At 34.5% G+C, this 14,293-nt stretch overlaps 1 protein-coding gene across 1 annotated transcript in view; it reads right to left on the bottom strand.

The window, feature by feature from the left end:
* NRK (Nik related kinase) overlaps positions 1 to 14,293 on the bottom strand; it is a 126,090-nt gene that overhangs the window by 60,836 nt on the left and 50,961 nt on the right. The window contains exons 3-4 of the mRNA XM_032846198.1: positions 5,431 to 5,487; positions 3,997 to 4,068 (exon numbers count right to left, since the gene is read on the bottom strand). Of these exons, the coding sequence (XP_032702089.1) occupies positions 3,997 to 4,068; positions 5,431 to 5,487 (129 nt within the window). The remainder of the gene's footprint in view (positions 1 to 3,996; positions 4,069 to 5,430; positions 5,488 to 14,293) is intronic.

A 14,293-nucleotide genomic window follows, 5' to 3' on the forward strand; every position in this document is an offset into this window, starting at 1 on the left:
CCATATATTCCATAATCTATCTGTAACTATTTGAGCCATCTAAGATAAGCTCTTTGCTTCTCAATAATTTAAAAATCATCACACTTTATGTGTATACAGGTGTAATGCATTGAAGAAAAATATTCTAAAATGTTAACTTTAAAAAAAGTAACTTAAATTGTTTAGGAATTTCCAGTGAGCATATCATTGGTTTATGCATTTAGATATCATTTAGATATCATGTCCCCTTACCTAGCAGGAAATAAGATTCACATCCATGAATGACAACCATTGATGAATACAGGATAGTGCATAATGAGGTTGAGGGTGATATGAAATGACTCAGGAAGTGATTACACTTGACAAATGGATTAACCACCTGGGTCCTTTGAATTCCTACTAGCTCTAAACTTCATTTAATTATAAATAAAAAAGTTCTACTGCATCTATAAAAGTTCAATTTATATAACCTTTTCAAGAGTACTCTTATACAAAGTAAATATATGTTGTAGTACATAAAGAAATACTATTTGACCAAAAAGTGTAATTTTTATTGAGCATAGTTGACATACAATGTTACATTAGTTTCAGGCATATGACATAGTGATTCAACTTCTCTATATGTTATGCTATGCTTACCACAAGTATAGATACCATCCTTCACCACACAGCACTATTATAATACCATTGACTGCATTCCCTATCCTCACCTTTCATCCCTGTGGATTCTTCATCCCATAAATGGAAGCCTGTATCTCCCAATCCCCTTCACGTATTTTACCCATCCCTTCACTTTCTCCCCTTTGGCAAACATCACTTTGTTTTCTGTATTTATAGGTTTGACTTTGCTGTTTGTTTATTCATTTTTTTTTTAGATTCTACATGAGTGAGATCATATGGTATTTGTCTTTCTGAGTCTGACTTATTTTACCTAGTAGGATGGCTAAATTAAAAAAAAATTAAGAAATAACAAATGTTGGAAAAGATATGGAGAAAGAGGAACACTTATGCACTGTTGGCAGGAATATAAATTGGTATAGCCACTGTGGAAAACAGTATGGAGGTTCCTCAAAAAACTAAAAATAGAAGACTTTTTAATTAAAAATAGTTGAGCTCCTGTTTTGAAATCCAGTGAAAAAGGATACCTTTGACTTCTCTGAGGCAATGAATCAGAAAAGGGCCAAGTGGCATGTAAAGTAATTAGGGAACTAACTTCTATCTTTAGTTCTCCCCCAAATTTCCCTCAATTAGCTTGACTTGATGACCTAGGGGTAGGGGAAAATACATATTTTAGCTGAAATTAGTAGGTAATTGAATGTATCTAGTCAGTTATCATTTTCCTTTTTAGCTTATTCTCTGAGACCCTATAGAAGAGATGGACACTTTTTTTATATTTAGCAATAGTGTGGTTAGACTTTAAAAATAGTTATGAAATAAATATAAGGCAATGTACTAGGTTCTGAAATGTCCCCAAGTATTCATAATATATCTTAGAAAAAGTTTGAAATCTCAGAGAAATGACTAGCAGCTGCAGAACATTCTTTGACATTTCTCCGCAATTTTCCAGTGGATTTACCCATAAATATTCAACAACTAGAAAATAAATCTAGACACCTATTTGTCTTTGGGGGAAGGAGAGGGGCCTGGTTTCTCCAGCTGGAAACCCAATGACAGTTTCTCTCTCTGTATTTATTATGTAATAAAGGCATAAATAAATAAAACAATCAGCTTGTAGCATGAGAATTATATAGAAGTTCAAGTTCCAGTCTCACCCCAGCCTCCCAAGGAAGCTCAGTTAATAAGCTCCCTTTGAAATCTGTTAACCTGTTTTCCACAAAGCTAAAAGTTGATCCTTGTGACTAAATCTTTCCATATAGGATCACTGAACTTTCTGCTTTCCCTCTGATGTGGTTGTCCTTTGAAGTGGTAACAACATCTGCCATCATATAGAAAAAACCTCAGGAACTACCAATTCTGTATGTTCGCTCTAAGTTCCTAGAAAGACACCATAGTTGTGCTGAAAGGAATATGAATTCATAGAATGTGATCCATAGACATGAGATGATGGTGTGAGGGTAAGAACACAAAGAACATGTAAAAGAAGCAGGGGCCAGACAGAGTCCTTTAATTTATTTGGTAGTTTGATTATCAAAGAGCTTTTTTCTTCTTTCCTTCTGATTTAGAAAGTTCATGTCCCCAAGCAAGAATAGAAGGGCTGGGCTCCAGGAAGCTATGCAGTTGCATTTGACCACATTTTTAACCCTGTTTATAAGTAGGCCAAATATTCTGGTGCCATTTTACCTATTAGGAATCTGAGGCCTAGAGAGGCAGGACCAGTTTTCCAAGTACTTCTTAGCCATTTAATGATAGACATGGGCTTTAAACTTGTGTGTCTGAACTTTCACATTATTGCTATTTCCATAAAGCCCTGACTCAGAGATGTGTATGCAAGTCACAAACTTATCCCAAAGGATTCAAGATGATTTAGAGATGCTAACTGGCTGATCAGCTAGCAGTTATTTTTCTTACTAAAATTTATAATCATAGAGTTCAAAGTTCCCAACTAAAGAAACTTTTAAGAGTGAGTTTCCCACATAAATGTAAACTCCCCCAAAACCAATAAACCAAGATCAGATATGTTTGGAAAGCATTAGTGTGTTTGCCATTCTCAATTAACAGGAAGTCGAGCTTTTGAGAAACACATAAGTACATTATATCCATCAGGTCAAGCGGGTAATTTAAAACTCTCACACATATCCTAGTAATATGATGCTATAGCATTTCCTGGCTCAGGGCCAGGTGATCCCAGAGTAGCATGAATATCCTAATTTTTGTCAAAAAGAGGCAGCTCAAAGATACCACAACTTCCTTTATAATTTCACCCAATTGTAGAACCGAAATATTTTTCCCTGTGGAAAGAATACCAGAGAGGGTTTGGGGAAGAAGGGAATTTATTAACAGAAATGATTGATGAAAGCAAAATTAGTCAGACAATTATATTTTTCATTTTTTACCCTTTGCAGCTTCTTGATCTACCAAAGCATGTTATTAATCAGTACTATCTGTTTCATTTGGATATGCTTTGTCTCCTGAGATACACTCTAAACAAAACAAGAGCCTGGTGCTTACTAGATGAATCACGAAGCTGTTTATCAATACTTTTCTAATATAAATACAAAGTTTTTCTGAATAAGATTGTGTTAGTAGAAAAAGTTATTTTACATCCTGAGATCATATATATTAAGACAAAAAAGGTTGAAAATATTCAATACCAGATAGCTAAGGAGGAAAGTAGGAAAAAAAAGATATCAATGAATTATAGTGATAAGAGCAGGAATTCTGCTTTTAGGCCCACAGAATATTTTGATAGATCACTAATATCTACCAAAAAAGAATTTTATTTGTCTGATCTTATTCAAGAGCCAGAAAATTATTAGAATCATAGAGACTGCTTTGTAAGACAGTTAAAAAGCTTCAAGTAGAAAGTATCTTCACACTCTTTTATATATTTGAGTACTATGGCCAGGAAGACTTTTAGGTTGGGTAACCTATGGTTTTGTCTGCTATTGTTCTTACAACAAAAAAAGAGTAGTCTGCATTTAGCTCATATACAATAGCAATGTTTCTTAGAATCATACTAGGGGAATAACCAGTCTGAAATATCCTGTAAAGGTGTTAAAAAAGACCTGAAAAGGCCAATTTAAGGCAAAATCTTCTCTTGGTTTTATTATTTTTTGTGTTGCTACTCAGCTACAGGGCTCTATGCTCTGTAGATATAATCAATCCTTCACCTGCTGTCAATACTTACCTGTTCAGGGAAACATTTCTTCTAGCTCCAACTTTCTGACAGATGTTAGTGTTCAGATGTAATGATTGAATCTATGTGAATGTGTTAAAAGATAGTATGTTATCACTTCCAGGTTAGTGGCAGCCTTCTAGAGATAATGATACAAAGGGTTAAATTTGAAAATTAAAGGAAAGACAACTTGAGTGCTAATGGGGACTTTCAGTACTCACGCTGTATCTCCATCCGACAGACTTTTGATATTTATTCACTCTCACTCTCCTTCCTATTTCAGGTAAAGCAGTCTGTAAAACCAAGAACAAAATGTTATTAGATGCATTGGTACACTCTGAAAATGATTTATTTTTAATTGTTTTGTGTTCTTTTGGCACTAAATGGAAGAGTAACATGATATTCTTCCTCTCAATTTTCACTAATAATTTTACTTAAATAAGATTCTTATATATACAGAAACTTGGCACTAAATTCACAGTAACAGATTTAACTGCCATATTGATGGGAAAATTACAATTTGATGTTAGTAAAGTGTCATTTCTCTTACAAAACAAAGTAATTGATACTATTTATGGGCTGAACACACTTATGAATATTTCAAAAGTTGAAGTATCTAAAATGTAGATTAAATGTAGGTCAAAGTTCTTTCAAGTCAAAACAAGGAAATAAGTATTTTAGAAGGTAGCACTCAAAAAGTACTAGGTTTATTATTTGGAAGCCATGGTTTGTAGGGCAAAATAAATCCACAAAACTTCAAAATCTCTTGAAATTCACATTGGTTTGCAACATTTTTTCAACATTTGACGTTTACTGGCAAAATATATGTGCTGCCGAAGCGAGCACGTTTACTGGCAAAATAAAAGATGTAAAACTCCTTAAATCATTTCAGCAATTCACTCCCTGCACAAATTGGAAAAGAAGAGTTTATGACATTGACAACAGTTCAGTGAATATATATAGTTTTTCAATCATAACATTTGATAATTTTTTGTTAGGGTATAGTGAAGTGAAAATTTTTTGACCTTTGCTATGTTCATGCTAATATTATCTTGAGAAAGTGAGGCAGTCATGCTGAAGAAAGAAGACAGAAATCAGTGCTTAGCAAATTCTATGACAATATGCTATGAACCATGACCCAAATTTATGAATGCTAGCAGGAACAGTGCCAATTAACTGTCTCTCTTGTTCATCTGTCAGAAAATGCCTGAAAAATGTACATCTTTGACAAGTTCTTTCCTTCTACCCATCACTGAGAATCTAATGGCCTCAGTTCTCAAAAAGATGTTGGGACAGGGAAAAATATGTGATGGAACACAGAAGGATGAACATAATATTAGAGGAACTTTCCTCTTTGCTATCCCTAGAAACAAATAATCTACTAGAAATAGACAGGAATATAGATATTTTCTTCATTCCTATAGAATGCCAAAATATGTGGACCTTTTGCTGTGAAACATTTTTTATGTGTAAATATATTAAATCTATAACAAAGGTACTATACTAACAGAAATAATATTAAATGACAAATATAAAAATCCAGATTAACATAATTATAATTATGTATAATAATGATTAAAAACAAATATTTTCTGAGCTGTTTATCTCAATACCACAGTCCATTAAATGAACAGAATATGGACAAGATATATTACCTTACGAGCATTCATCACTTTAACAGCTGTAAATGCACCAGTTTTTTCATGGAGTCCCTGAAACACAGGATAATAATAAACATTAAATGCTATCCATATAATCAAGAAGTATTCATGGATGAATAGATAAAGAAGATGGATATATATCTATATATATATGAATATTATTCAGCCATAAAAAAGGAAATCTTGCTATTTGCAATAACACAGAACTAGACAGTATAATGCTAAGTGAAATAAGTCAGAGATAGACAAATACCATATAATTTCACTCATATGTGGAATATAAGAGACAAAATATATGAGCAAAAAAAATTAAAAAAAAAACAAATCAAAAAATAGACTCTTAACTGTAGAGAACAAACTGATGGTTACTAAAGGGGAGGTGGGAGGATGGGTGAAATAAGTAAAGGGGATTAAAAGTGCACTTCTCTTGAAGAGCACTGAGTAATGTACAGAATTGTTAAATCAGCCCCATGCGGGGCTTTATTCCAAGACCCATGAGACCATGACCTGAGCTGAAATCATAAGTTCAGTGTTTAACGAATGGAGTCAAACAGGCACTCCTAAACTATGAATATTTAAAGAAATTCCAACTGGCTTACTTGAAAAATCAAGCAAGTTTATGGAGTAGTTTTGTTTTTCTGTTTGTATTAAAAATTGTGGACATAACTGCCCATTTGAAAGCACTGATTTCTTAGTATCTTTAAGTTGATTTACATGGCACCAGAGCATCTATATGAAAAGTAAAAATTTCAGATTGAAGATAGGGAAAACGGTGATGTTAATACTCAACATTTTTCAACTGATTATATGGTATTATGTAGACATATATTCCCAGTGGACTCCTCTTATACACCAAACAAGTTTTTTTTTCCCCATAAGGATCACAGGTAAGAGTGATACATAAGTAATCCAATGACCTGTAAACTGTTTAGTAAGCCTTTAGTCATGAGAACCAATGATATTTATGGAAGGAAAAAGTCCTGAAAGATTCTTTTTTTTAAGATTTTATTTATTTATTTGTTTTAGAGAGTGAGAATGGAAACAGGAGGAGGAACAAAGGGGGAAGAACTCTGCACTGAGCATGGAGCCCCATACAGGGCTCTATCTCAGGACCCTGAGATCATGACTTGAGCTTAAACCAAGAGCCAGACACTTAACTGAACCACCCAGGAGCCCCCAAAAGATTCTTTCTTATTGAAAACATTATGAATTCGAAAAATTTAGTCTTATCCTAAGTGCAAGTACAAGTTACAGATTTATAATTAAAAAAAAAGGACATGGATGTTTGGAATCAGAGCTTTCATTTTGTGGCTGGTGCCTTTTAAAATGTTTCAACTTGTAGGGACACCTGGGAGGCACAGTCAGGCATCCAACTCTTGGTTTCAGCTCAGCTCATGAACGCAGGGTCGTGAGATCAATCCCCAGGTAGGGGCTACATGATGAGGGCAGAATCTGCTTGAGATTCTCTCACTCTGTCTCCCCCTACTCTCCCACTTTCTTTCTCTCTCTCTCTAAATAAATAAAATCATTAAAAATATTTCAACTTGTAGTCCTAGAAAAAATTCAGTTTTATATTTACATGAGTAAGGTTTCAACTGAAAATATAATGCACTATCTAGCAGAATTTGGGGACTATAGTGAGTTAGATAGTGTCTCTCCCAAATTTAGATTAATGCATAATTTCAGAATGTGACCTTAATTGAAAATAAGGTCTTTACACATGTAATCAAGTTAAATGAGGTCATACTGGATTACAGTGGCCAGTGATTTCAGTCTTGGCAAGAGAAAGGGGAGGGAGATTTGGACACAGAGACATGGACACAGACACAAAAATTTGATAGCCATGTGAAGACAGAAGAAACTAGAGTGATGCAGCTAAAAACCATGGGACTCCAAGGATTGCTGACAACCACTAGAAGCTAGGAAGAGGGAAAAAATCTTCTTCCTTAGAGCTTCCAGAGGGAAAATGACCGTGTAGCCTTCTAGCCTTGAGAACTGTGAAAGAATAAATTTCTGTTGTTTCAAGCCACCTAATTTGTGGGTTTGTTGCTACAGCTGTAGAAAATACAGAGGTATTCAAACAAAAGGACTGTCACTAGCCACAGCTCTCATGAGAAATACAACAACAATTTTTACTTATAGAATAATCAAATGAGGGATGGTGTACCTGAATAATATTGTTAATATCATTGGTAACATATCAGTGAGTAAATGCAAAAGATGAACTGATTTCAGAAATGTGATCCTTAAATATATTATTTGTTTGTTGTCAAATGTGTTTTTATAAAGCATCCACTTCAAAGTATATGAAGATTCCTACAAGTTCTCTCATTAAAATAAAGCCAACTCATCAAAGAAAATCAAAAGGAAAAGAAATCTCTACCATGTCCACTGATGTTACATGCTACATAAGGATAGCAACACCTCTATTTTTTTCCCACTGATGAAACTGATAGGTTTTAATTCCACACATTTAAGGCTACTTCAATCTTACTGAGCATGCCACTGTTTGTAAATGGGGCCATGTGTCAGAAATGGATCAAAAACTTTCCAGTAACTAATGTATGTCTAAAAATCCTGCCACCTTGGCTTAACTCCAGTTCTTGCCAAATAATTAAGCATTAAATAATTATACTGGTTAGATGCTTGTAGCAGTGATAGGAAGAGGCATGTGTTGCTGTTTTCAGTTTATGGAATCAGGCCTGAGAGTTAGGTCAGGGTGTTTTGTGCTGAATTGTGTCCTCCAAAAAATATGAAGTTCTAACCATCTGTACTTGTGAATCTGACTTTTTTTGGAAATAAGGTCTTTGCAAACGTGTTCAAGTTAAGATGAAGTTATACTGGATTAGGGCTGGCCCTAAAACCAATGACAAGTGTCCTTTTAAGAAGAGGGATATTTGAACACAGATACCCAGAGAGAATGCCATATGAGGACAGAAGTAGAAATTGAAGTAGAAAGAAGTAGAAAGAAGTAGGAAGGAAGTAGAAAGGAAGACTTTCTCCCTAGACCTGTCAGAGGAAAAAATAGCCCTGCAGACTCCTTGACTTCAGAATTCTAGCCTCCAGACTTGTGAGAGAACAGTTTTTTTTTTTCCTTTTAAACTACCCAGTTTGTGGTAACTTGTTACAGTAGCCCTAGGAAATTGGTACACATAGAGGGATAGCAACTAAGCTAAAGGAATGGGCTGGAGTTGGGATAGGGTTCAGAAACTACTAACTAATGTATAAGGAAATGTCTAGAATCAGGTGACCAGTTTTGGATGGGGCATGACAGCTACCAAAAACTAGAATTTTTTTTAAAGACATCTATTTATTTATTTGACAGAGAGAGAGAGAGAGATCACAAGCAGGCAGAAAGGCAGGCAGAGAGAGAGGAGGAAGCAGGCTCCCTGCCGAGCAGAGAGCCCGATGAGGGGGCCCGATCCCAGGACCCTGAGACCATGACCTGAGCCGAAGGCAGAGGCTTTAACCCACTGAGCCACCCAGGTGGCCCCCAAAACTAGAATTTTTAAAGGAAAGGAAAATTTGTAGGTTATTGACTGGTCAGAGAAAGGAAGTTAATGTTTTAGATATTAACCCCTTATCAGATAGATGGTTTGCAAATATTTTCTACCATTCTATATGATGCTTTTTTATTTTGTTGATGATTTCTTTTGTTGTGCAGAAATTTTAGTTTGATGTACTCTCATTTATTTTTGCTTTTGTTGCTTGTGCTTTTGGTGTCATATCCAAAAAAGTGTTGCCAAGACTAATGTCAAGAAGGTTTTTCCCCTATGCTTTCTTCTAGGATATTCCAGTTTCAGGTTATTTAAATCTTTAACACATTTTTGAGTTAATTTTTGTGAATGGTGTGAAATAGGGGTTCAATTTCATGTGGATATGTGAATATGTTGGAAACTCCCATGTTCACTTGCATCTCTGGGAGAAAATACACATTATTATTTTTTTAATTTTGCTCTTACAAATTATTGTTTTAAAATTTATTTTATTTATTGTATTCATTATTTTTTAAGATTTTATTTATTTGACAGACAGAGATCTCAAGTAGGCAGAGAGGCCGGCAGAGAGAGAGAGAGAGAAAGAGAAGAGGAAGCAGGCTCCTCGCTGAGCAGAGAGCCCGATACAGGACTTGAACCCAGGATCCTGAGATCATGACCTGAGTGGAAGGCGGAGGCTTTAACCCACTGAGTCACCGAGGTGCCCCTGTTTTTATTATTTAAAATTAATTATTTTATTTTGACTTACAAATTATTGTTTTCCTAATCATTTATAAAAGCTTTGTTAGTCAAAATTTTCCCACATCTGTATTCACAAATATGACAGGTTGAAGACTGGTTCTCATATATCCTTAAAAGAGTTAAAAATATTTCCTTCTTTGACTCTAAGAGGATATTTATGGGCCAAATTTCTATTCTGTGCTACTCAAATATGTGGCATGTTAGGAAGGATAATAGCCATGTGTTGTCTCATATGACCAGTGGTTAGTAAGCCACAGAGCTTTTAAAAGGCTAGGTTAGAATACACAGTTATCATACTGATGGCACACATTTAGTGAGATAACTGAATGTCTTTAAAAGATGTCACCAAAGGCCATAGAGCAGAGATAACCAACTTGGTTCTTATTACCTGTGATTTATTGTCTCACTTGAGAATTGCATGAACACATTTTGTCAGACAAAGTATCCTAATGTGGGGTTTGGTAAACATATTCACTGTGTCTATAGAGGAATTAAACTCCAGATCTTGAAACCATATCTGGTTTAATATGCCTAACCATTTTTCAAGCTTTTATAGATTGGGTGATGGGCATTAAGGAAGGCACGTGATGTGATGAGCACTGAGTGTTACATGCAACTGATGAATTATTGAACACTACATCTGAATCTAATGATGTACTACATGTTGGATAATTGAATTTAAGTAAAAAAATGGAAAATTTTTGCTTGTTAACCTAGTATTTTTCAGAGTTCCTTGATATGAAAGTTTTCACTTCAAATAATTTTAGATTTCAAGAATAGTTTCAAAGATCATACAGAACATTTCTGTTTATCCTCCATCTAACTTCTTCTAATGTTAACATATTTTTATTATTATTATTTTAATGTTATCATCCTATATGACCACAGCACAATTGTCACAACTAAGAATCAATATTGGTACAATACTCTTAACCACATTGTAGTCCTTATTCATATTTCCCCAGTTTTTTCACTAATGTCCTTCTTGTAAGACTCAAACTGGTATTCTGCATTCCATTTAGCCGTTATACCTCCTTAGGCCCTTCCAATCTGTGATAGTTTCTTAGTATTTCCTGTTTTTCATGACTGTGACACTTTTCAAAAGTACTGGTCAAGTATTTTGTACAGCATGCCTCACTTTGCGTTTGTCTGATGTTTTCTCATAATTAGACTGAGGTTATGGGTTTGGGAAAAGAACATCAGAGAGGTGAAGTGCCCTTCTCACCACGTTATACCAGGAGTATATGCTATGACCATGACTGATCACCAGTGATGTTAATCTTGAGTATTTGGTTATAGTGATGTCTGCCAAGTTTCTCCACTGTAAAGTTACAAGTTTTCTCTTTCATACTCTATTCATTAGAAGTGCTTGATGTTAGTTTTGAAAAGGGGTAACACTATCCTCCAGCATTTATCCAGAGATCCTAGAAGTCATCTTGAGATAAACTAATTGTTCAGTGGTGCCACCTTGTGGTTCACTGGCCATATAGAAGCTGTTCTGTGATCTCAACTGAAGGCCATGTTGTCATAGATCGTCTCCCTCAATGAGATGTTGAACCAAAACCAGCAAATCCAATTTCTAGAATGTACCTTTTTTCAATTGCAGTATATGTTTTATAAGAAATTAATTTTAAACACCATTTGTTGAAAAGACACATAGAGATATTAAAAAAAAAAGAAGTTTGGTTTTGAATTCTAGATTGAGTGTTAAATAACCTCACAGTTTTCGCTGGTCTTTGTGAATATTATACAGTAAAATCACACAGAAAGTCTTAAACTATAGATGTGGGCTTTTCTCTGCTTTTCCCCCTACAATCAATAATACCAGTAGTATCATGCAGGAGTCACTAGTTTCACTGTATTAGCAAAGATTCCTGAAACAGAGTTTGCATGCAACGTATGACTTTTTAATAAATTCTCAAGCATCACAGAGCAAAGAGAAGAAAATTCTCCTAGCCCCTACTCCTATTATAAGAAAAGAAACTGCTGCTTAAATCTATTGTGTAAGTTCACAGACCCTCTCATATTTGAATAACAGAAGATGATATGTAGTAACAATGATTTGTAGCCATTCTGGACCTGATGTTCAGACTGACATTCAGAATCAAGTAATCTATATCTTCACCTCAGGCAGCTCTTTGTCTTGTCATCAAGCTCATTCAACTTATTCAAGTTTAATTATTAATGCATCTCATATAATATAATTTAAGGGACAACAGAAGGTCAAGTACTCAAAAAAAAATCCCCCTCCACCCCACTACCTGCAAAAGTGCGAAAATCATTCATTATGTCCTCAATTTTATTGAGGTAATAAAACTCCCTGATTATTCAAATGTTAACTAAGAGAAAGACACACTGAATTATTATTTGTCATTAACAGTTTATCATAAGTTGGATGATCAGATTAGATAACTGCAAGAATGGCAATGAACAGTTAGGTGTTGGTGGAAACAGAGGTGGAGAAAGGAAAATATTAGAGTCTGAAGAGTTCCATGAAAGGTTGTCCTTGGAATGGAGAACAAAGTAAAAGTGAGTGAGAAGGGATACTCAAAGTGTGAAGGGAGGTAAAAATGAGGTGGGTGGTTGGAGAAGTGAAAAGACAAAATGTGCCAAGTCTCGATTTTATTAGAGGAATTTACAGTTTTTACAATGTATACACATGAAACAATTAGAGAATAGAACCATATGCAAAGGCTAATTGTCAACATGAATCCTTGGGTGCCAAATACAGCTTAAATACAGTTTAAAGGGTTCAAGAGAATGAAAATGTGTTGCCATGTGTAGGTCTTAAATAAAATCCTAAAAAACAAATCCCTGAGTAATTTATGTTCCTACAACTATTTTCTAGGGCTGTGCTCTAAAAGACAGTAATTGGGACAAATATGTATTCTTTTTCCAGGACCACCTGAAATTATCCAGGAAAGAACATAAATTCCTCAATGTGTTGATTTCAATTTAGCAAGAATTTGTGTTCTTAAGTAATTAATTTAGATAATCAAATAAGCAGCATTATTTAGTCTGTTTCCCCCAGGCAAAACACTTTATTACTGTTCTATTGCTCTGCAATGCCTCCAACCTGAACATTATCATTCTGGGTCTATCCTATCAATAGAAAATGTGGCATGTTCCTGAATTTAGAATACTGGGCACATAAAAAAACATTGTTAAAATGTATATGTGCCTGCTTTAAACAAAAATCAGTGCAGGGATATCTTTATATACATAACAAAAAATGAAGGGGTGGTCATAAAAGAATTCTCTAGTTTACAAGTGGACTTGTACTAGCTTTCATTAAACACCAAACTTCTTAAATTTATTTTTGGAAAGTCAAATTACTACCTTTCAGATTACTTCCAATTTAGGGGAATAACTCAAAAGTAATATAGCAGGTCAATTTATACACTACGTATCCAGAATCAAACTATATTGCAGAAGAAAATTGTAAATTTTCAGTATCCTGGTCACTTAAGAATTAGCCTTGTTGACTTCTAACTGACCAACCAGTCCACCATACTTCCTTTTTGCACGCATCATCTTAAGATTTCCATTTTTGTTTCGTAAGCTTGTTCTGTGCCTTTGGCCCTGTTCCGATGGAGATAAACAGCTGTTCCAGTTATTAATTATTTCTATTAGCAAATCTAAGGGATAGATACAGTCAAGGAAAGGAAAGTAGGGAGAGGGTTAGTGCTAAAAGAGGGAATAGGTGAGAAGTCTTAGATAGGACTCAGTCTTCACAAATCCTTTATTAAGTACAGAACCACACTGACAATAAAAGGGTAAATTAATTACATAAGAGAGTGATAATAAAAAATACATTAAGGTAATAAAATCTAGTTATGAAGTTCATAGTTATATCAAGGATTTAGTCACTCCATCAATAAAATTCGGTAAAACATAAAAGTTCTTAAAGTCTTGGAATAGATTTCTTTTATTTTGGCATCCCTAGTGCCTATCACAATGGCTAATACATAAGACCATTTTAATAAATAATAGTTGAGTGAATGATGAATAGAGTAACTGAAAAGCTTCCTGGAAGAGGTAGAATATCAACTGGACCATAAATATGGCATAACATTTTAACAAATTCTGAAGGGTAGGGTAGAACCAATGAATGACACGCCATGAGCAAAGGTTAAAAGATATGTCAAGTATAAGGTACAGCTACCAAAGAAGAAAAGAAAAGGAAAAAGGGGGAGTGGCCATAAAAAGAGATGAAAAGAAGAGGATGTGAGAATGCACCTGTTTATGCTATGCTAGAAAATTCAGTGTACAATTTTTTAATTAATATCTTGTTGAAAATAAGTGATCATGAAAATTAACCATTAGTTGTTTAGTGTTTTATGACTGACTTCTGTTAGTTAATGGTCTGAATGTAAAGCTCAGAGTGGTTAAGGCACTGAAAAATTAGTACTGAATTGCAGTAATGATCAATTTCTTGGGGATTACACATTTTAAACCATAACAAATTATTTAAAATAGCAGTTGTGACAGCTGTGTTGGAAAAATCCATCATTCTGTGGCAGTTAATTACTATGTTTTTCCCCAGAAAGAATACAAGACAGTCCTTGATGGCCTTGTAATTTTGATTAGGCTAAAAACTTTATTTTTAATCATGCAAT

Source organism: Lontra canadensis, unplaced genomic scaffold (assembly GCF_010015895.1).
Source record: "Lontra canadensis isolate GAN:19392208 unplaced genomic scaffold, GSC_riverotter_1.0 scaffold172, whole genome shotgun sequence".
Taxonomy (NCBI): Eukaryota; Metazoa; Chordata; class Mammalia; order Carnivora; family Mustelidae; genus Lontra; species Lontra canadensis.